The sequence below is a fragment of the Marmota flaviventris genome, chromosome 12, assembly GCF_047511675.1.
Source record: "Marmota flaviventris isolate mMarFla1 chromosome 12, mMarFla1.hap1, whole genome shotgun sequence".
NCBI classification, from domain to species: domain Eukaryota; kingdom Metazoa; phylum Chordata; class Mammalia; order Rodentia; family Sciuridae; genus Marmota; species Marmota flaviventris.
Window position 1 is genome coordinate 98,055,161 of NC_092509.1, and position 23,109 is coordinate 98,078,269.

General features: G+C 37.6%; 1 protein-coding gene and 1 long non-coding RNA gene across 2 annotated transcripts in view; one reads left to right on the forward strand and one right to left on the reverse strand.

Annotated features, from left to right (window-relative positions):
- Nucleotides 1-19,653, forward strand: part of LOC139701421 (uncharacterized) — a 57,821-nt gene extending 38,168 nt beyond the window's left edge. Inside the window, exons 3-4 of the long non-coding RNA XR_011704002.1 lie at nucleotides 15,455-15,578; nucleotides 18,146-19,653. This is a non-coding gene — a long non-coding RNA (uncharacterized lncRNA). The remainder of the gene's footprint in view (nucleotides 1-15,454; nucleotides 15,579-18,145) is intronic.
- Soat1 (sterol O-acyltransferase 1) overlaps nucleotides 1-22,907 on the reverse strand; it is a 59,398-nt gene extending 36,491 nt beyond the window's left edge. Inside the window, exons 1-3 of the mRNA XM_027934968.2 lie at nucleotides 22,749-22,907; nucleotides 7,251-7,375; nucleotides 488-546 (exon numbers count right to left, since the gene is read on the reverse strand). Of these exons, the coding sequence (XP_027790769.2) occupies nucleotides 488-546; nucleotides 7,251-7,368 (177 nt within the window). The 5' untranslated portion in view covers nucleotides 7,369-7,375; nucleotides 22,749-22,907. The remainder of the gene's footprint in view (nucleotides 1-487; nucleotides 547-7,250; nucleotides 7,376-22,748) is intronic.
- Nucleotides 22,908-23,109: the final 202 nt, after the last annotated feature.

Below are 23,109 nucleotides of genomic sequence, written 5' to 3' on the forward strand. Positions count from 1 at the left end.
ACAATTATTAAAAAAAAAAAAAAAAAAAAACAAGATTTGCCACTTAGAGCCAGAAAATGACAGTAAAGGATGGGACAGGGGCTGGGGATGTGGCTCAAGCGCGCTCGCCTGGCATGCGTGCAGCCCGGGTTCGATCCTCAGCACCACATACAAACAAAGATGTTGTGTATGCCGAGAACTAAAAAAATAAATAAATAAATATTAAAAAAAATTCTCTCTCTCTCTCTCTCCCTCTCTCTTTCTCTCTTAAAAAAAAAAAAATCTTAAAAAAAAAAAAAAAAAAAGGATGGGACAGGAAAGAAAAGGGCAATATGCATTCTTATACAGGTCAAAGTGGCAGATCTTATTTTCCTGTGCCTTAGCAAGATAATATCAACTGATGAAAAAGGCAAATAATGCTTAAAACAATTTAACATTAAAACTGTTACTTAATAAAATTCTATAAAAAAACTGTGCATTTATGTTTCTGAAAGAGGAAGTTTCTTACCTCTGCCTCTGCTGCCAACTGTCTCTTCTTAGCTATCACCTGTTTTATGTCAATTCGACCTAAAGGAAGGGAAAAAAGTGAGTTTGAAGTTCATGAATACAAGCTGTCTAGCAGCACTATTTAAATTATGAGGCTGAGGGACAAGCAAATAGTATAAACTACAGTATAACCACAAAACATGGCATAGCCTTAAGAACACAGCATGGGAGCTGGGGTTGTAGCTCAGTGATGGAGTCCAGCAAGTGTGAGGCGCTGGCTTCCATCCTTAGTGCCAGATAAAGATAAATAAATAAAATAAAGGTATTGTGTCTATTTACAAATAAAAATTTTAAAATGCAATATGGGCAATATAAGTAGAAGGAGCTTTATACATAATAATAATACTAAATATGAAAAAAACTACTAAATATATACACAGTGATGACAGCTATGTTATCCACATGATGCTGTAGATCCACTTCTGACAGTATGAGATGTTAGATTCCCTGAATAGATCCTACAATTGAGATTACTAAGATAATATGAAAATATTAAAAACTAAAAAACTTTTAAAACTTATTACCAAGCTGACACAAATTCACAAATGAAAAAAAAAAAAAGAGGAAATATGTGAGAAACATAAGAATTCTTATCAAAGGTTTCTAGCAAATCTTGAGCTTCAGAACTGGCAGCCACTCAGTCCTCTGTTTTTACTTATGAAGTCTAGGTCCTGCCCAAAATGGGAAGTCTGGAGGACACTACCTTACAGCTTAGGACTCCTACGGCTACATCCTCACCATACAGGGTGGAAACAACAAAGAGAACAGTAAGGAAATGAGCCTGTCTCTTTTTAATGCTGTTGGAGGTGGGAGGGGGGTGGATTTCCCTTACTCTTCACTAGATTTGCAGCCTAAATTCACATTATCTGTGTGGCCTGAAAAACCTCAAGAAGTATATTTATTTTAAAGTAAACCCAAATTGTATCCCCAGACAGATGCAAATGTAATTCCTCCCTGGAAGATTATTCATAAAAAAAAAAAAAAAAAAAAATTTAAATCAACCAAGTTCTTAAAGAATTACAACAGATAAAGGTCCAAGAAAAAAAGAAACTTGTAGTTAAAAATCATAAAATACACCAGGAAACAGGCAACATAAATGAGAAATAGAAGAAAGCAAAACCAAGGTACTCGAGCTTCAAAACTAATGATATTAGAATTATTAGTTATAGGATATAAAATAAGATGCTTAATATAATAAGGAAATAAAAGTGAAACTTGAAAATATAAACAAGGAACAAGAAACTACATAACCAAGCAGATCTGAAAAGGCACCAGATTTCTTAAAACACAAAATTTAAACAATTGGAATGTATAGACTAAACACATCTGCAGAAACAGTAGTAAATGAAAACGTAGGTTGATTGGTTAGTTTTTAATCTAATATAGAGCCCAGAGAAACAGTGATGGAAAATACTAGAGGTTAAAACACAGAAGGGATCTAACAAAACAGCCAGTGGGAGAGGGCACCAATGGGACTATGGTGAAATTTGATGACAAGTCCACACAGATGTTTCTGACTTGTAATTTCTGCAGAGTAAATTGGACGGAGTTATTGTTATACAGTCTTACGATGAACATAAATGATCATAAAGAAAAAATTGTTCAGGGCTGTGGTTGTAGCTCAATGGTGGAGTATTCATCCAGCACATGAAGGCACTGGGTTCGATCCTCAGCACCAAATAAAAATAAATAAATAAAATAAAGGTATAAAAAAGAAAAGATACAATGGTTCAAAACAAAGTCTCAGGGAAATTGTCAGTGTCAAGAATTATAAAAAACGCCATACCTCAAATGGGAAAGATTGCAAAGGATGTCAAAGATTATATCCAAAAATTTTACTTCATCAAGCTTTATAGTATCTGAAGTGAATGAAAGATGCCATGAAGAAAACAGAATTTTTAAAAAACCTAATGGACACAAAGATATACCATCTTCATTGATTGGAAGTCTTATTCTTGTTAAGATAGGAATACTTCCCAATTTATCTACAGATTGAAAGCAATCCTCATCAAAATTTCAGCTGGCTTCTTTGTAGAAACGGACAAGCTGATCCTAAAATTCATCTGGAAAATCAAGTGACACAAAATAGAAGAATCCTGAAGAAAACCAAAGTTGGAAGACACTATCAATTTTAAAGATGGACACATATGCCAATGAAACAGAACTGAGAGTGTCTAGAAGCATGCAATCTACCACTGGGCCCCCTTTTTAGCAAGGGTCTCACTAAGTTGCCCAGGATGACCTTAAACTTGCAATCCTTCTGCCTCCGCCTCCCATGCCCCTGGGATTATAGGCATGTACCACCACGTTCAGCTCATTTGATTTTTCTATCAACTGTGAGAATATACTTTATATTCAGTTCTATGACTAGACAGTCACTTCATATTAAGCTATGTATTTCATAAATAAATGAATATGCAAACTTCTCTTTTCAACTACCAAGGGGACAAGGATGAAACGTTCGTTGTAAGAAATTCCCACACCTGTACATCACTTCCAAAAAGAAACTGCCTATCCATAAATAACATGATAACCATTATTACAAACTGGCTAGCAGCAATAGGAACTGGAAACAGAGAAGAGAGTTTGTTCACACTTAAGAATATCTGAAGACTCCACTGAAAATGACATTAAAATTGAATAAGAAAAATATTAAAAACCCAATTAATTTTCTTTTACCCAAAAGTAACTCTTTAGGGCTGGGGATAGAGCTCAGTTGGTAGAGTGTTTGCCTCGCATGCATAAGGCCCTGGGTTCAATCAATCCCCAGCACCACAAAAAAAAAAAAAAAGTAACTCTTCATATAATACTTAAGAGAAAAATACTTTCTTGCTGCCAAGGCACATTGTCTGTTGCTAATAACACAATACCACAGACCAGGTAAATCTTACAAAAATTTCTTTTGGCTCCTGGGTCTGGGGTACAAAGTCAAGGGGTTCCATTTGGCACTGGCACTCTTGCTGGAACAGTTCCAAGGCACTGCAGGCAATGGTGAGAGAGTGAGTGCACAAATGTGTGTATGCATGTGTGCATCTGTCTTTTACTCTCTTCTTTTAGAATCACCAGTATTCAGTTATGGAGGTGCCACCCTGATAGCCTTATCTAATTCCAATCAGCTCACAAAAGCCCTTGCTCTAAACACCATAGATCAAGTCTCTACCCTCTTAAACTTCACAATGGGAATTAACCTCCAACATCAGTGTCAAAGGGGACAATGTATATAAAACCATAGCACTACCCCAATATGTAAAAACTAAACACTAATAAGCCAAGACTGATATTGCTGTATCTGCCTGGTTCTACTAATACCACTAATTGATAACAACACAAGGAGTCAGTTATTTTCTAACTGAAACTTAAGAGAACCAAATGATAGATCCCTAAGGAAAAAACAAAATCTTGTGTTTATTTCCTTAACTCTGATTTCTAAGAAATCAGGCCTACAATATTTATCTTCATGAATGAATGTTAACTAACACTTTTAAGACATGTAACAGTTAACAGAAATGTTTAAAATGCAGTCCTTGAAGTGTCAAAAATCCTATTCTAATGACTTTTAATGAAAAGCTTTCTAAAACTATTACACATTTTACCACCTTACCAAAAAAAAAAAAAAAAAAGTAGACTATAGCACACATACTTAAGCTATAGGCTAAGTGGGAGTAAGTACATGCTGTTGCATGCTATCATAGTTGCACCAGGGAGTTGCACCTTTCCAGTTAGGCAGCTACTTCGTTGATTTTCACTAGAAATGCTCACTTACAACAATCCTGTACTTCTATTACCTCATCAGATCTACTGCCAAAGTTACCCAGAAGAAAGACACATAATGAATATCATTGGATTAGTAATTTATTTACTCATTCAATTTATATGCTTGCTCATTAAACAAAAACCCATTGAAGGCAGTAAATGTAGGTCTGAGGTAAGTTTTCCAAACTCCTCCTTTAGGATCTCAGGAGAAATATACATCAAAAGATTATAATACATGGCAGGGATATGGGAGCACTGGTAGGATAGAGGGGACTTTTGCAGAGGAAGACAATATTTGAGCTAAGGGTATAGCTAGCTCAGTGAGTAGTAGAGCACTTGCCTAGTATGTATGAGGCCCTGGGTTCAATCCCCAGCACCACAAAAAATAAAGCAAAACAAATTTTTTTTTGTATCTTTAAGTCCCAGCCCTACTAAGTAACCTTTAGTTCTTCACTCTGGGTACCAAATTCTTAAATGTCTTCTATATTTCTTAATTTTCACTATCTGTAAACCTCTTTCTTCATTATTCCTATGTCAGAGGAAAGGGTGGCCTCTTTTTAAAAATTAACTATTCAAATGAGACTAGATCTCTCTCTCATCCTACACAAAAGTCAACTTAAAATGGATCAAAGACCTAGAAATTAGACTAGAAACTCTACAACTCCTAAAAGAAAACACAGTTCTTGTAACTACAAACACCACGAAGCACAACTTCAATAAAGATACATTTTTTAAAAAATAAAGTATATAGGGCTGGGGTTGTAGCTCAGTGGTAGAGCACTTGCCTCTCACACATGCGGCCCTGGTTTGATCCTTAGCAACACATAATAAAGATTTTAAAATAAATAAATTATGTTTCATATGTCACCACTTTTAATCTTTTTTTTTTAATGATGGCAATCTTTTTTTATACCTTTTTTTATTTTTATGTGGTGCTGAGGATCAAACCCAGTTCCTCACACATGCTAGGCAAGTGCTCTACCATGGAGTTACGACCCCAGCCCAACATATTTAATCTTTATATCCCAGTGAGAAATACACACACACACACACACACACACACATATGTATGTAACCCAGTGAGAAAAGCAAGGTAACTAATATCATTTCTCTTTAAAAAAAATTAACATTTTAAAAAATTAAACATCGTGCACACTGTCACATGATCTATATCTTGGGGCTGAGGTTGTGGCTCATTGGTGGAGTGCTTGCCTCACACGTATGAGGCACTGGATTTGATCCTCACCCCACATAAAAGTCAATAAAAATAAAATAAAGTTATTGTGTCAATCTACAACTTAAAAAAAAAATCCCACATCTTCTGATCCCACTCATGAAGCATTAAAAAAATAAATAAATAAAGATAGGTCAGGAACTTATAGTGACTATAATTTTAAAGATGACTAAGGAGCCCTAAGCAGTAACTAATTACCACTTTTCAAGTTTCAGTTCTTTCAGCAAATGTTTTGTCCACTTGTGGCAAGAATCAAATTAGCTAATGTGTAGGCACTAACAGGATTTTATTGCCTAGAGAAGTTCAAATTTATTTACAATTCTGATTATTTTCTAAAACACTCTGAATGATTATGTCTTAAACTACCTTCATCCTAGTTTTACCTTGCTCTCCATGAAGAAACAGAAGTAATCTAGAAGTGTCACTTAAAGATAGTCTTTATGTCCACAGGATGGTTGGGCTTAGACAAGTGCTCTACCACGCACTGAGCTACACCCTCAGCTCAAATATTGACTTCCTCTGCAAAAGTTCCCTCTACCCTACCCGTGCTCCCATACCCCTGCTATGTATTATAATCTTTTGTTTGTATATTTCTCCTGAGATCCTAAAGGAGGAGTTTGGAAAACATAACCTACAGACCTGCATTTACTGTCTACAGTGGGTTTTTATTTAACAAGTATATAAATTGAATGAGTAAATAAGTTACCAATTCAATGATCTTCATTATTTGTCTTTCTTCAGAATGTTTCTCCCCAATATTAACTCCTCCTTCGTTGTATAAATTTCATTTTTTATATAACATTAGAATATGCAGCAATTTAAGGGGCTCAAGTTGTGGCTCAGTGGTAGAGCACTTGTCTAGCATGTATGAGGCCCTGGTTTGATTATCAACACCACATAAAAATAAATAAATGTAAAAAATGTTTTTTAAACTTCATTATGTCAACTTAAACAGCAACACTTACATTCCAGTGGAATCCAGCTACTGATATTGAAAATTAAAGTAGGAAAAACAAAATAATGTACTTTTATAAAATATCTCAAGATGCCAAAGACAATATCAGAAAGTTTCACCCTATTTGTTAACCAAACAAGGGTCAAATATCAAATCCGTGTTGAAATCTAACCTATACAAATGTCACTGCAAAAACAAATATCCTGATGTAACAGATGACATCAGAGTTACATTTACAAGTCTACCATTCTTAATCATAAGCCTTTACTTTAACAAGCACTGTGTTATACTCCTCTTTGTATTCAAGTACTTGGCAAACTTGGATATAAGAACTAAGTAAAAAAAAAAAAAAAAAAAAAATTTTAAATAGAACTTCCTAATTTCTCCCTCACTCCTAAGATTTATAACTCAGTATAGACCTAGATTAGGTACTCTGCTAATTACTAGTTTTACTCATTATATCTATTACGAGAGTAATTAGTAATTTTGATAGTATCAGTTATTTTTAATGATCTACTTATGTGTGTGATTTGGGGGGGGGGGGTTGCCATTCACTTAACTTGGAGCTCTAAGGGGCAAACATCAGTATTGCTCACTATTATACCCCAAAATATAACAGGATACCCAATAATTATTAGTAGGTTAGGTGACTCTTTGTTACCAGATATAAAAACTATTAATATTCATTTATAATAGAGAAAAAACAAATAAAATTGTAATCCCTACTCTGGAACACTGAATTTATTATTTCATTAATTCATCCCAAAAAATGTAAAGCCTCACCATTTCTATGAGTCTCTAGGGACTCCTTTGTAGGGTTTTTCTGGTCTTCATCTTTCTCAGAGTTTTCATTGGACTTGGATAGCCGGTTTCTTACAGACATCTTCTCTTTATCCACCATTGATTTGCTAGGAAAAGAAGATGTAAAAAGCTTTAAGCAATGGCTAGAAGAACAGGTTCTGAATGTTCCCAACACAAAGAAGTGATACATGATTGAGATGATGAATAAGCTATTCAGCCTGATTTGATCACTTCACACTTTATACATGTATTGAAATATCATGGTAACCTATAAATAATATACAATCATTATGTGTCAATTAAAAATTTTTTAATATGGAGTGATATAGCTCAGTGGTACAGTGCTTGCCTAGCACACACTAGGCCCTGGGTTCCATTCCCAAAATCACATACACAAAAAAGAATTAAAAATTATAAAACAAGGGGCTGGAGTTGTGGCTCAGTGGTGGAGCACTTGCCTGGCTCAGGCAAGGCCCTGGGCTTGATCCCCGGCACCACATAAAAATAAAGGTATTGTGTCCAACTACAACTAATACAATTTTTAAAAAATTATAAAATAAAAGCTTTGAACTAAGCATCTGACTTAGGTGAATTTCAGAATAAAACCATAAGAGATGTGACAACTGATGATATGGTCTTCCTTGTGTTTTCCTTTAATCACATTTAATCATGAGTATAAAATACTGTAACAAACTTGAAGAAATTAGATCCTATGAATAGTTTAGTTGAACAAACAGGCACCAAGTACATGAAAAATCAAAAATTAAACAGCAAAGTACAGCTACAAAGATGCCACAGATAGAGTATAATTGATAATCAATCCATGGTAAAAACAATAACTCGGAAGTTCAAAGTCAGGAGATATCAGAAAAAGACATAAAAGTCTCACAGAAAAGAAGGTATTTGGGGACTGAGTCTTGAAGGATGAGAACATAACACTCCATGTGTGAGAAAGGGTTAAATCAAGACCTTTAGAAGCCCTGTTCAGGGGACCATAACTGAAGCAGACCACTAGAGAACGAGACTAGACTTTGTTGTCTACTCCATGGAAAGCCCCTACTGTGTGCTTTAGGTTGTCTCATTTAATCTTCATAACAATTCTGGGGGAAAAAAATGTTATTACCTCTAATATGAAAAAACAAAGGCTCAAGAAGTATTACCATCAGTGCCCTCCACCCATACAGGAACACAACGGCAGCTGAACAAGCTGAGTTATTAGGAAGGCCTACAATAGGAAATTAGAAGATCAGAAGTGGAATCTGGCTGGATAGTTTTGAAGAGTCCCAGGGCACAAGGGTTTACTCTGGCTCAGGTACTGTCAGAAAGCAAAGACAATTCTACAATTAGTAGACGCAAACAGAGTGCAGCTGAACAGAAGTCCCCCCTTATCTACAATGGATACAGTTTAAGATGCCCCCCCAGAGAATGCCTGAAATCAGGGACATTATCAAACTATTCATATTTTGTTTTTTCCTATACACACATAAAGTTTAATTTATAAATTAGGTATTGTAAGAGCTGGGGTTGTAGCTCAGTGGTAGAGTGCTTCCCTGGCAAGCACTCTTCCCTGAGGCACTTGGTTCACTTCTAAGCACCACAGATAAATAAAGGTCCATCAACAACCAAAAAAATTTTTTTTTAATTAGGTATAATAAGAGATTTAACAACAGTAATAACAAAATAGGACAATATACTATAATAAAAGTTTGCATTTGGGGATTATTAAGTAAAGGTCACCTGAACAAAAGTGAATCTGATAACCAAGATGGCTACTAAGTGACTATTAAGTAGGTAACATACACATGGTGGATACTCTGGAAAGAGATAATTCATGTTCCAGGCAACAAAGGATGGTATGGCTCAAGATTTCATCAAGAATACGAAGAATGGTGTACAGTTTAAAACTTACGAACTGTTTTTATTTGAAAACTATGGTTGGCTGCAGGTAACTGGATACTATGGAAAACAAAACTGCAGACAAGCCGGTACCACTGTTAATTGGTAAAGCAGCACAATCATTCACATTAGCCTGGAAAGGGGGATGTTTCATCTTTTATAACTTAGCAATGTTTAGTTTCCTCTGTGTTCAGACATGATTAATGCATAACCTTGGCTTTGTCTTGATACATCAAGGTCACCAGATGATCTTATCTAATGTTGGTGTTCAGAGAAATTGTTTGTGTTCAACAGAAGAACACCAAAAGGACTTAGCTATTAAGTGCCAGGTTGGCTCATAGTAACACCAAGGCCTAGCTGAAGTGTCAGGGAAGCCCTAGTGTGCAAGAGGCTACTTTTCTTCTAATTACAGTAACTTGCCCAAGACCACAAAGTCTATAAATAAGAGCCAGATGTGAAGTGGCATTAGTGAGATCCAAACTACAAATGCAACTATTAAAAAAAAAAAAAAAGGTTGATAACAAAGTGATATGAGGAAAAAGATTAGGATTGAGAGGAGTCAAACTAGGAAAGCCTACAAAATTTGAATTTTTTAGGAAGGCAGTGGGGAGAATTTTAAGTACTGAAAACATGGTCAAAGTCAAATTTTGGAAAGATCAGAATAAAAATGGTATCAGATATTATCATCCTATGTACATACATAACTATATGACCTGTGGGATTTTACATCATGTACAACCAGAAGAATGAGAAATTATATTCCACCCATATATGATTTATTGAAGTGCATTCTACTGGCATGAATAACTAATTAAAACAAACTTTTTTAAATATTTATTTTTTAGTTTTAAGTGGACACAATATCTTTATTTTACATTTATGTGGTGCTGAGGATCGAATCCAGTGCCTCATGCATGCTAGGCAAGCACTCACTCTACCCACCGAGCCACAATCCCAGCCCCTAAAACAAATTTTTAAAAAAGAATTTTTAAAAAAATAGGGCTGGGGTTTATGGCTCAATAGTAGAGTGCTTGCCTAGCATGTATGAAGCCCCAGGTTCAATTTTCAATTTGGTGGAGGAGAGGGGATGCTAGAGATCCAACCTAGCACTTAAGACTGCCTTCTACCACCAAGGTACACCCCAGCCCCTCATTACATTATTTTTAAAGTCACATATATTTAAATTCTGGGTTCATGGTCTTCCTAAACTTTTAAAGATGTCTTTTGTGTATGAAATGATAGAATATAGCAAATGGTGAGTTTAGTTGCTTTTTCAGCTGTCACTGTTTGGCAACATAAAAATCTAACAACTCTGGATCAGTTCCCTTTTAATTTTTTCTGAAATCATACAAATGAAAAAGAATGCAAAACAGTAGATGAATATGTCAAAGAAATTTCAGAAGAACAATAATATTTGATTAAGAGGAACCTAGAAAAGATCTGGCCAGGGCTACTGGTAGAGACTTAAAAGTCATCTGTGTTACCATGGTAGAGGAAGCCATGGAGCATCTAATCCTCAAACAGAAATGAGTAGAGAAGCGAGAACTGAAAACTAATCTCTGGTGCAGAAATCACGAAAGAAAACCAAAATAGATGTAAAGGGAAACAAGATGTTTCAAAAAGGAAATAATTTTACAACAGATAATGTGGAATTAAAAACAGGCACTCCTGCTGGGCACTCTAGTTCAGGGGAAGCATGCTTAGTGAAAGACCCTGAGTTTGAGCCCCAGCACTACAAAAAATAGATATGTTTTTAAAAGGCACTCTTTAAAGATATTAGTAAAAGATTAAAATACAAAAGACAGTAATGTAAGAAAACTGAAAAATAAATGCGAGATTAAAGTCTATTACCAGAGCCCTATGAGAGAATACAGCATAGTGCAATGTTTCTCAGACTAACAACAGCCAATTCGGCATGTTTACATGCTTTACATGCATTAAGTATGTAAAGTCAATATATCAGTAGTAACAGCAGTGGTAATGTCATCAACAAGAGCACTGATTGAAGGGGCACCTATGTACCTCCCAAGAACTGTGCTGCTAAGTCCTTTATATTTTCTCAATATTTACAACCTTAGATAAATACTCTCCTCATTTTAAAGATGAGAAAAATGTAGTTTAGGGAGGTATTTTAATATATATTATATATGTATGTATGTATGTGTGTGTGTGTGTGTGTATATATTTGAATTCCAGTTCTGCAGTTATAGAATAATTATTTTTTAACAGTCAATAAATATTTAAGGAATTTCACATGTTGTAATTCTTTCACTGCCCGTCAAGGTCACCGTAGTTCCTCTGATGCTGAAGTTTGAAATTTATCTTTAAGATAATCCTTTTGAAAAAGTACCAATGCTAGATTAATATATATATCCCAAGTCATAATTTTCCAACAGTTTTGTGATCTCTCCCAAGAGGGCTTCTCCTGTAGCCACACATCTATTGAAAACACTCATACAGTAACTTTGTCGTTTTGCTTTACTCACATGAATATGTGGGATGGAATTATAAGACAGTTAACAAAAACTATAAAGACCTAAAAAAATTTTTTTAATCTTAGGCATTGGTATATCCCACAGATCTATACTGTTTCTGAGTATGATGGATCAGAGTGGCAATTAAGAACATGGCAGCCAGGCCACAGTGGCACACACCTGTAATCCCAGCGGCATGGAAGACTGAGGCAGGAGGATCCTGAGTTCCAAGCCAGCCTCAGCAACTCGGCGAGGCCCTAAGCAACTCAGCGAGGCCCTAAGCAACTCAGCGAGGCCTTGTTTCTAAATAATTTTTTTTTAAAAGGGCTGAGGATGTGGCTCAGTGGCTAAGTACACCTGGTACTAAAACAAACAAAACTAGGCAGATCCATCAACCCTAAAAAGTGATCCTGAGGTCAGCTTCTTGAAGAAAGTTGATCCCAGAGATTGATGGGGAACTTTGAAATCATCATGATCTATGTGCATAATTCAAATAGAAACAAAAGAAATCCAAATTTTAAAACTGCAGGCTGATGGAACAATTGAATCTAGCATCTATACTTTTTAAAAAGGACTATCTTAAAGATAAATCTCAAACTTCAGCATCAGAGGAACTACAGTGACCTTGAGGGGCAGAGAAAGAATCACAACATGAGAAATTCCTTAAATATTTACTGACTGTTAAAAAATAATAATTCTATAACTTCAGAACTGGAATTCACAACAAAATCTATCAGATTCTACAGCCTACCATCTACCACTAGCCTGCCTCCAACCCACTACCTCTGCTCAAGTCTCCTCCACCAACTCTCATCTCACCCCCTCTGTAGCTCCACTGCACTCTCCATCTGTCAGTGTCATACTATCCCTCACAATAAGCCTAAATTTGTCAAACAGGGACTATAGAATTTTCTCCTTGAATTTCCAAAATCTCGTGGAAAGTACCTGGGGCACAACAGGAATGCATTAGGAGAGGAAGTGAATGTATCAAACATTCCATAAACCAATTATCCTAAACTTGCAGAACCAAGAGGAAAACATGCTGGGAGGATGCCAATGCGCATCATCTTCACTGTTAATAGCTTCATGTGTCCTACAATTGTTCTTTTACACAATACCTTTGTTTTATTTATTTATTTATTTTTATGTGGTGCTGAGGATTGAACCCAGGGTCCCGCACTTGCTAAGCGAGTGGTCTACCACTGAGCCACAATCCCAGTCCCCTACAATTGTTCTTAATTGATGGTGGGGGATCCCCTAGACTCCAGAGAGTATTCACAATCTATTTCAAGCACTTCAATAAGTGAAAAAGACAATTATACTTTTATTACATAGAAAAGTTATATATGCTATCTAAAATAATATTATTGGGGCTGGGGTTGTAGCTCAGTGGTGGAGGGTTTGCCCAGCATGTGTGAGGCACTGGACTGGGTTCTCAGCACCACATATAAATAAATAAAAATAAAGTTCTATCAACAACTAAAAAAAAAATTTAGAAAAACAATAAAAAATAAAATAAATTATTATTTTTCTCTGGCTGTTATCCCATATTGATTAGACGTGCTCATTAAAAAGTAAAAAAAGAAAAAACCTAAAAAAAGTTTGATAGACAAATGCTGTTTAACCGACACACACAAAAATATTAAACCTGGGTATCCTGTAGAAAAATAAAACATTAAAGGAAACCATGATGGTTAAAATTAGGAACAATCAATCTACTCTAGAAAAAACCATGTCAAAAGCTAAATCACTGGGGCTGGGGATGTGGCTCAAGCGATTGCGTGCTAGCCTGGCATGCGTGCGGCCCGGGTTCAATCCTCAGCACCACATACAAATAAAGATGTTGTGTCCGCCAAAAACTAAAGAATAAATATTGGAATTCTCTCTTAAAAAAAAAAAAAAAAGCTAAATCACTGAAAGACAGTCCTGTAAAAAGACTAAAGGAAAGAAAGATTTCAGAAGACCAAGCATTTTTAAAACCACTGGTATTACAGGCATGTGCCACCACACTCAATTAGTGTTGTGGGTTTTTTTTTTTTTTTTTTTTTTTGGGGGGGGGGGGCTTGTTGTTAAACCAACAGAACTTTTTAAAAGATTAAAGTGGACTAAGTCCTGTCCTTACCTAAAACCCTTCAAACACTGGATTTTTTTTTTTTTGCAGTGCTGGGGGTTGAATTCAGGGCCTCAGGCATGCTAGACAAGTGCTCTGCCACTGAGCTACATCCCAGCCCTCTGCTGTTTCTGAACTAGCTGTGCTCCCCACTCAGAGGCCTTTCTTGCGGTGGGGGGGGGGGGGGGGGCGGGGGAGGGAACATTCCTGAAGAAGCCCCAGAGGCTGCCCTCAAGGCTTTCCCCTTCACTTCATTCAAGTTCTCTATAACTGTCCCCTCCGCTGGACTTCCTTCTTTACCCTATCTGAAATGAACACCCTGAGCCAAGTGGGCTAGGAATCCCAGTCATTCAGGAGACTGGGGCAGAAGGATTCCAAGTTCAAGGTCAGCCTCAGCAACTTAGAGAGGCCCTAAGCAACTTAGAAAGACCATGTCTCAAAATGAAAACATAAAAATAAAAGGGGGGAGATATAGATGTGTGCTAATCCCAGTACCACAAAATAAATAAATAAATAGATAGATAGATAAATAAATAAATAAATAAATAAATAAAATTAATGCCCTGGAATTCTGCTCCTCTTCTACCCCCTCACACTGCTTAATTTTTCTTCAGGGCACTTGTGTACAAATTACATTATACTATTTCTTTCCTATCTACCCCAAAGGACTGTAATCCCCTTAAAAAGAATTTTCTCTTATTCACCATTTTTAAACAAATACCTAAAAATGTATCTGGAACACATTCTGCACTTCATACAGTTTGATGAACTAATTCACAAATACTTACCAAATATTTTCACATGCAGTAAGAACATGAAACCAGATTGCTCACCACAAGTTCCTGGAGCCATCATTCAAACGTTGGTGTAAGCTAGAGCTTGACACTCTGTACTTCTTTGTAACTTTATATGCTAACACTAAAAACTACAACCCTACAACAACTGGCTAGGTGTGGTAGGCCATGGCTGTATCCCAGCTACCTGGAAGCCTGAGGCAGGCAAATCACCTAAGCTCAGGAGTTCAAAAGACAGCCAGGGAAACACCACAAGACCCCAGCTCAAAAATAAACACACAGGGGCTGGGAATCTAGCTCAGTTGGTTGAGTGCTTGCTTCATATGCACAAGGTCCTGGATTCAATCCCCAGCACCACAAAATAAATAAATAAATAAACACACAAGGGCTGGGTTGTGGCTCAGTGGTAGAGTGCTCACCTTGCATGTGAGAGGCGCTGGCTGGGTTGGATCCTCAGCACCACATAAAAATAAATAAATAAAATTAAGGTATTGTGTCCAACTACAACTAAGAAAAAAAATTTTAAATAAACACAAACAGAACAATTAATAAGGATATTGCTGAGTCTGGGATTTAAATTATATGTATATAATTTTAAATGATCTGTTCTAAAGCTTAAGACTTCCATCAACATCGGCCATTCAGGACCCATCCCTACAGTTTGTCTATTGGCAAATGTCATGTCCCTTACTCCACTGGAAGATCTCTCAAACTTGAGATTTTTTTTTTCCTACTGAAACAATTCAAACAATTAGAATAAATGAGAACTGTTAATAAGTTCTCTTTAGAGAACACTTACTGTCTGCTAAACTGTATGAAAAAATCCTTTGTATAGATTATCTCCTCTATTCCTAATAATAATCTTTCTTTTTTTTTTTTTTTTAATTTTAACATTTATTTATTTTTTTTTAGTTTTCGGCGGACACATCATCTTTGTTTGTATGTGGTGCTGAGGATCGAACCCGGGCCGCACGCATGCCAGACAAGTGTGCTACCGCTTGAGCCACATCCCCAGCCCCAATAATAATCTTTCAAGGTGAGTAATCCTGTCCTCATTTTCAAATAGAAAAAAGTAGTGACTGCCAGAAGCACAACTACAGAAGACAACAAAGAAAGAAAGAACACTTTGAAAATAGGAACCAGCACTTAAAGAGAGAGAACAGGCCTTTTAATGTAGGACCAAAGTTTAGTTTCCCAGGCTGGGGTTATAGCTCAGTGGCAGAGCGCTTGCCTCGTACATGTAAGGCACTGGGTTCGATCCTCAGCACCACACAAAAATAAATAAATAAGCAAAATAAAGATTGTGTCCATGTATAACTAAAAAATATTTTCAAAAAGTTTAGTTTCCCAACACATCAGTGTAATAAGGCAGACCTGAGCTGAAGTCTACGCTTACTGACGTTGGACATCAGAAAAAGGCTATGGTAGTTTAAACAGAATGCAAGGGGAAATTTTTCATTTGCATTGAAATTATTATTTTTTTAAAAAGAGAGAGAGAGAAAGAGAATTTTTTAATATTTATTTTTTAGTTTTCGGCAGACACAACATCTTTGTTTGTATGTGGTGCTGAGGATCGAACCCGGGCCGCACACATGCCAGGCGAGCGCGCTACCACTTGAGCCACATCCCCAGCCCTGAATTTTTTTTTTTTTAAAGTTCTAACATTTAAAAGGTATGTATCAATCAACTGAAAAATTCACACATATTAAGCACCATAATCTTCGGTGATATTAGATAAATATGTTGTAATACTTCAGAGGCCTACACCTCTCTATTCTTGCACACAAACACAAAATGTGCTGAAAGAAGTCATAATTAACAATTTAAGAAAGTCAAAACAAGACCTCAGGGAGAAGGTAGCATCCGAGTGGAGTTCAAAGAAGGAATAGAAGTTTTTGAGGCATTAAAACAGGATGAAAGTTAGTGAGCACTCTATGAAAAACATACCATAAAGCGCAGGCCCTGGTGCTAGACTCCTTAACTCAAACACTTCCTTGAGAGCTAACATAAGCCAGGTGTGGCATACAAAGATGTTTACAACAACCTGTGCTCTCAAAGACTGAGGAACTAATGGGAGAAAGACATAAAACATAATTATCACACCTGCTGGTATTACTGGACAGCAACAGAGGTGTAGAGTGTGAAGGGAACACCAGTCTATTCCCAAGGAGCCTAGGGGCGATGAGGAAAGGTTTCCTGAAGGAGGGAAAGTTTAGGTTACTTCTCCAAGGAAGAGAAGCTATAAGGCTAAGCACAGGGTATGAAAGGGCAAGGGCCCTTAAGAACTATTTTAAGAAGTTTGGAACTTAGGGAAAAAAAAAAAAAGAAAGAGCTAAGCCAGGGGTGTAGCTATGTGATCTGCCTCGGAAAGAAAAACAGAAGAGAGGGAAGGAGGGAGACCTAATGCCTAGTGGAGGTTTTTAAACAGAGACTGACTGCATATTTATCTTTAAGAAAATTAAACTCAGGACCTAAGGAAAGGATACACAAGAGAAAGGAGAGATTGATGGGGACCACAATAAGGTCACACACCAAAGACAATAAAGACCTGAAGTAAGGCTCAATAGCATGTATTTATTAAAATAATAAAAGAGTGGAGAGATAAGGGAGATGAGATAAAGTTACAAACATTATCCTGAGGAGTCCCTGAGATATCCAGGCAGCTGTTCACATAGATAACTCACTGACTAAAGCTACAGCCCTGCCAGTATGCTAAGTAATTACACCTGGGGAAGAGAGAGGAGTAGGTAAAGTCAAAATCTGTGCCTGCAGGCCAGCCAAGCGATTATGACCAGCTGAATATACAAGCCTGGGCTGAAGACAGAGATCTAGGATTCATTCATAATGAATGAATTATAGTACTTAAAATTATAGTACAGGCACAGATAAGGACAAGCCACATGAACTCAGGAAGCCTCCCAGGGAGGTGACCTAAGAAATAATACAGCTAACATTTACATAGCACTTCTTAACAACCTATAGAGCAGATACTAGTATCATTCTTATAAATGACTAAATAATTCCAGTTATTATGGGGCATTTAAAGGACAGTAAGTTACAAAATCAACATACAAAAAAAAAAATCAACAGATTTTGTACATACCAACAACAAATCTGCTAAGAAATCAGAAAAACAACCCCATCCACAATAAACTAAAAAAAAAAAAAAAAAAAAAACACCACCTAGAAATACCTCTAACCAAAGAGATGAAAGACCTCTACGATGAAAACTACAGAATACTGAAGAAAAAAATTGAAGACCCCAAAATACGGAAAGACCTCCCATGTTCATGGATGGGCAGAATTAATATTATTGAAATGGCCATATTACCAAAAGCAATATACACATTCAATGCAGTCCCCATCACAATACCAATGATATTTTTCACAGAACTAGAAAAAAAAGTCCTAAAATTCATTTGGAATAAAGACCCAGAATAGTCAAAGCAATTCTTAGTCAAAAAAGGCAATGCTGGAGGCATCACAATACCCAACTTAAAATTATAGTACAGAGCTATAGTCACAAAAACTGTGTGGTACTGGCATAAAAACAGACAGTTTCTAGAGGCCTCATGTTTTCCCTTAAAACTCCCTTTGTTTCAGCCTACTTGCCCTTGGCCTACTGTGACACTCACTTCTGGTTCTGGACAAAGACAGAAACAAATCCACACAGATACAACGATCTGATCCTACCAAAAACACACTCTGGAGAAAAGACAGCCTCTTTAATAAATACTGCTGTGAAAACTGGTTTACCATATGTAAAAGAATGAAAAGAGACCTTTCTCTCTCAACCTGCACAAAAATCAACTACAGGAGCTGGGGTTGTAGCTCAGTGGTAGAGCCCTTGCCTAGCACCTGTGAGGCACTGGGTTTGATCCTCAGCATCATATAAAAATACATAAATAAAATAAAGGGATTGTGTTCATCTAAAACTAAAAATATTTTTTTTTTAAATCAACACGAAATAGGTCAAAGACCTAGGAATTTAGACCACAAAGTATGCAACTCCTAAAAAATAATAATAATAATAATAATAAGGTCAACACTCCAGCATATAGGCACAGACAGTAACTTTCTAAAGCTCAGAAAATAATGCCAAGAGTTAATAAATGGGATGGTATCAAATTAAAAAGCTTCTGCACAACAAAGGAAATAATTAAGAATGTGAAGAGAGATCCCACAGAAGGGGAGAAAATCTTTGCTAGCTACTCTTCTGATAGAGAATTATTATCTAGAACATATAAAGAACTCAAAAAACTAAACACCCCCCCCAAAAAAAAAAAAAAACAATTAATGGGCAAATGAATTAGATATTTCTCAAAAGAAAAAATACAAATGGCAAAAAAAATACATAAGAAAATGTTCAACATCATTAGTAGTCAGGAAAAGCAAAACTACACTGAGATTTCATCTCCACAAATCAGAATGGCAGTCATCAAGAATACGAATAATAAATGCTGGAGAGGATGTGGAGAAAAAGAAACACTTTCACACTCTTGGTGGGATTGTAAATGAATACAACCACTATGGAAATCTGCATGGAGGTTCCTTAAAAGACTAGGAATGGAACCACCATATGACCCAGCTAGACCACTCTTTGGTATTTATCCTAAAGAATTAAAGTTAATGTACCACAGAAATACATGCATACCCATGATTATGGTAATACAATTCACAACAGCCCAACTGTGAAATCAGCCTAGGTGCCATCAACAGACAAAATGTGGTATATGAACACAATGGAGTTTTTTTTTTTATTATTATTTATTTATTTTTGTTTTCGGCGGACACAACATCTTTGTATGTGGTGCTGAGGATCGAACCCGGGCCGCACACATGCCAGGCGAGCGCGCTACCTCTTGAGCCACATCCCCAGCCCCACAATGGAGTTTTATTCACTCAAATAAAAATGAAATTATATCATTTGCAGGAAAATGGATGGAACTTGAAAGTATTACATTAAATAAGGCAAACTCAGAAGGTCAATGGTCATGTGTTTTCTCCCATATGTGAGAGAAAAAGGAAAAGAAAGGGGAGGGAAATTGAACAACAAATCCCATCAATATGTACAACTATAATGCAACAATAAAAAATGTGGAGAAAAAAAAAAAGAAAGTGGGGGTGGGGGATCTCATGAAAATCAAAGGGAGATCAGTAGAATAAGAGGAAAGGAACCAGAGGGTAAGAGGGAGGGTGGGCGGGCGAAAGGAATTGCTAGGGAGGGATACTGGCCAAATTACATTGTTACATTGTGAGCACTAGCGAATATGTAACAAGTCCCATCATAATGTACAACTATAAGGAACCAAAAAAATGTGGAGAGAAAAAGAATTAACAATAAAAAGAAAAGGCCTAAAGTAGAGTAGAACCAGGAGCAAGCAATGTTGGAAATCAAGTTAGAAGATTCAAGAAGTAGTAATCTAAGGTCAATGGAAATTCAAGTATAACAAAAAAAAAAAAGGAGAGTGGGCCAGGGTACAGATATTTCACAATTTGAGGGCATTAATAGCTGTGATTTACTTAACTACATGCATAGTTAGTTTCAGGAACAATGACAAATAGACTGGGGTGGGTTGCAAAATGAGTTAAGGAAATGAAAACAGTGATCATAAGACAAGTCAGTCTAGCTGGGTACAGTGGCGCATGTTGGTAATCCCAACAACTTGAGAGGCTGAGACAGGAGGATCCCAAATTCAAAGCCAGTCTCAGCAACTTAGTGAAATCTTGTCTCAAAATATAAAGAACTGGAGATGTCGCTCAGTGCTTAAGTACCTGTGGATTCAATCCCCAGTATCAAAAAAAAAAAAAAAAAAGAAAGAAAGTCTCTCAAGAGGTCGAGCAGTGAAGGAATCAAGTGTACTTAGCCAGTAGCCTTTGCAGAGCTGGCATCACAGGCTGGCACCACCCCATTTAACATGTCCACTCTATTTTCAGATAAGCAGGAGATTTGTTCAAAAAGTCACAGCCAATGAGTAGAAGTGCAAATATGTTCCTCCTTGGTGACATGAAGTTGACTAGGTAGCTATTTTTAAATACAACACATTGATTCAACAAGAATTTCAGAAACTAATCTGTGGCGCTGCAGTTATGTAATGTTCTGTGTGATAAGTAACTTGTCAGAAAGCAAATAATATCAGTTTGAGAAATAAATGAATCATGTTGAAAAAAGTGTCAACATTAGGCTGCCTGTAGCATTCTCGTTAATAAAGCATTCAGAAGAACCTAACATTACAAATAAATACTGAATACCTATTCTGGTAAAGAACTCTGCGACATCACCCTTAAGTAGGGGGAAAGAGAAACAACTGTGAATAAAATTTTAAATCCAAAACATAAAATATTTGGACCTTCTTCCTTCCAAACAAGTTTGCCCTAGTGCAACCCCACAACTTTTACATATGGCAGAACCAGGTTATTTAATCAGTTAGCAAAACTGAAGGACCTGGGCAAATTTGATTTACATCTCTACAGTTAGTACAATCACTTATCCACTGTGGTAAATTCCAAAACAGGGGCTCCTCTTAGACAAACCGAGCTTGACTGGCCTTTGTTAAATTCTTTTTCCTTTTCTTTCTCATAGGAAACTGCCACTCTTCCCTAGTTAATGTTTCTCATTCAAAAGTTCTTTCCTGCTGGCCAGGGTGGCGCACACCTGTTACAAATCACAGCAGCTGGGGAGGCTGGGGCAAGAGGATCAGAAATTCAAAGCCATTCTCAGCAATTTAGATGAGCAACTTGGCAAGATGCCGTCTCAAAATAAAAAACTAGGGGCTCGGGATGTGGCTCAGTGGTTAAGTGCCCCTGGGTTCAAACCTTGATACACACACACACAAAAAAAGTTCCTTCCTTTTTCACTCAAGTGCTTTATTGTGCCAGGTGCTGGTCTAGACCCTAAGAAGACATAAAGAAGATAAACTAGCCCAGCCTTCATGAAATTTACTAGTAGAGAACAATTAAAGCATCTAATTAACTAACATACTCATTACAATTAATGATTAATTATTGGTAAGGAGACTAAGGACTGCTAGGGAGACAAGGAGATAGCTTGATTTCCAAAGGAAACAATATTTGGGCTGAAGTTTTAAAGAACGTTTAGGAACTGGGGAAAGGGAGAGGTGAAGGAGACATTAAAGGTCAAGCAGATAAGCAAAGAGGAGGCTTTCCAGGAACAAAAATTAAAGCCAGTGTGGCTTGAGTCTGAAGAGCCAGGGGAAAAAGAGGCTCCAATGAGCTGGCGACAGGAAGAATGAGCTCACTCAGACCTAAGAGAATGTGAAACCCTTGAGGGGTTCCAAACATGTGATACACCGAGACACGTGCTTTTCTTCACAATTACTCCTCTTTACTCTTCCATGCATCAGACCTCTTTCCAAAACCCAGTCCCAGGCCCCCAGCAGCACAAACTTCCTTAACTGGTCATTCATGATGCTGCTCAAGGCAAGCAAGGAGGGGGGAAAAAATCTTCAAGTTGAATTCTGTATTTAAGAGAAGAAGAAGATAAGTACTCTTCGGGGGTGGATGGGGGAATAGTTTAAACAAGGGGCAGCCACTTAACTATTCAAGTGATAGCTGGACTTAACCTATGCATAAAAGCAGAGAACACAGTTTATAGATGTTTCTTGCAAATAACTTCTAAAAATATGTGTGTGTGTGTGTGTGTGTGTGTGTGTGTGTTTAAATTACATGGGTATTAACATTTAAAGTCAAAGATTGAAAACTTAACTACAGCCTAATATTTAAAAAACAAAACACGAGCCCACAACCTAACAGATTTTGACATTTTATTGCGCCATCCTTCCCTTCTCACAGTTTTTCCCCCCTAAATCAACAAAAAGATGACTTCCCGAATGCAGTTTGTGGTTTCGCTTTTTAAAGAATAAAATGCCTTCTAATTTATAACTTTCTGTGCTACTGGCTTGAGAGATGCCACAGGGCTGGGGGACACCAAACGAGCATCCGAGGTTTAAACGACTGCCAGTAACGTGGATGGATGCCTGACCGTAACTTTCCCGTCCTCCCCTCCCAAACTCCCGGGGACTGGCGGAGCCTCCCGGTCTCTGGGCTGCGGGGACTGGACAGCCCTGGACAAGGCCAGGCCCGCAGAGCCGGAGTTGCAGCCGCCACCTCTTTCCCCTTCTCCTCGGGCTGAGGCAGGGGGGACCCAGACGGGAAATGAGAAGGAAGGTGGGAGCATGGGCATTACCTGGGGCCCAGCCGGGCTGCGGGGACTTCGGCAAAGAGGGCCGGGCAGGGAAGCCGTCACTGCACAGCGGCGGGAAGGTCGGCTACAAAAGACGTCCCGGGGCCAGGGCCCGCAACGCCGCGAGCCCAGCCGCAAACGAAGATAAAGCGCCCGACTCGCCCGCCCCTCGGCCCCCAACCTCCAGCCGGCTCGCCTGCGTCACGCGCACGGTCCTCGAGCTCGGGACTCCATTGGTGGTCCCGGCGATCGCAGGCTCCTCCCACTGCCCCGCCCCTTCCCGGGCGCGCGGGTACCCCGCGCTAGAGCCTTCAGCTGGCGCTGGCGCCCTATGAGCGGTGCTTCGCACTAGCCGCTCGTGACA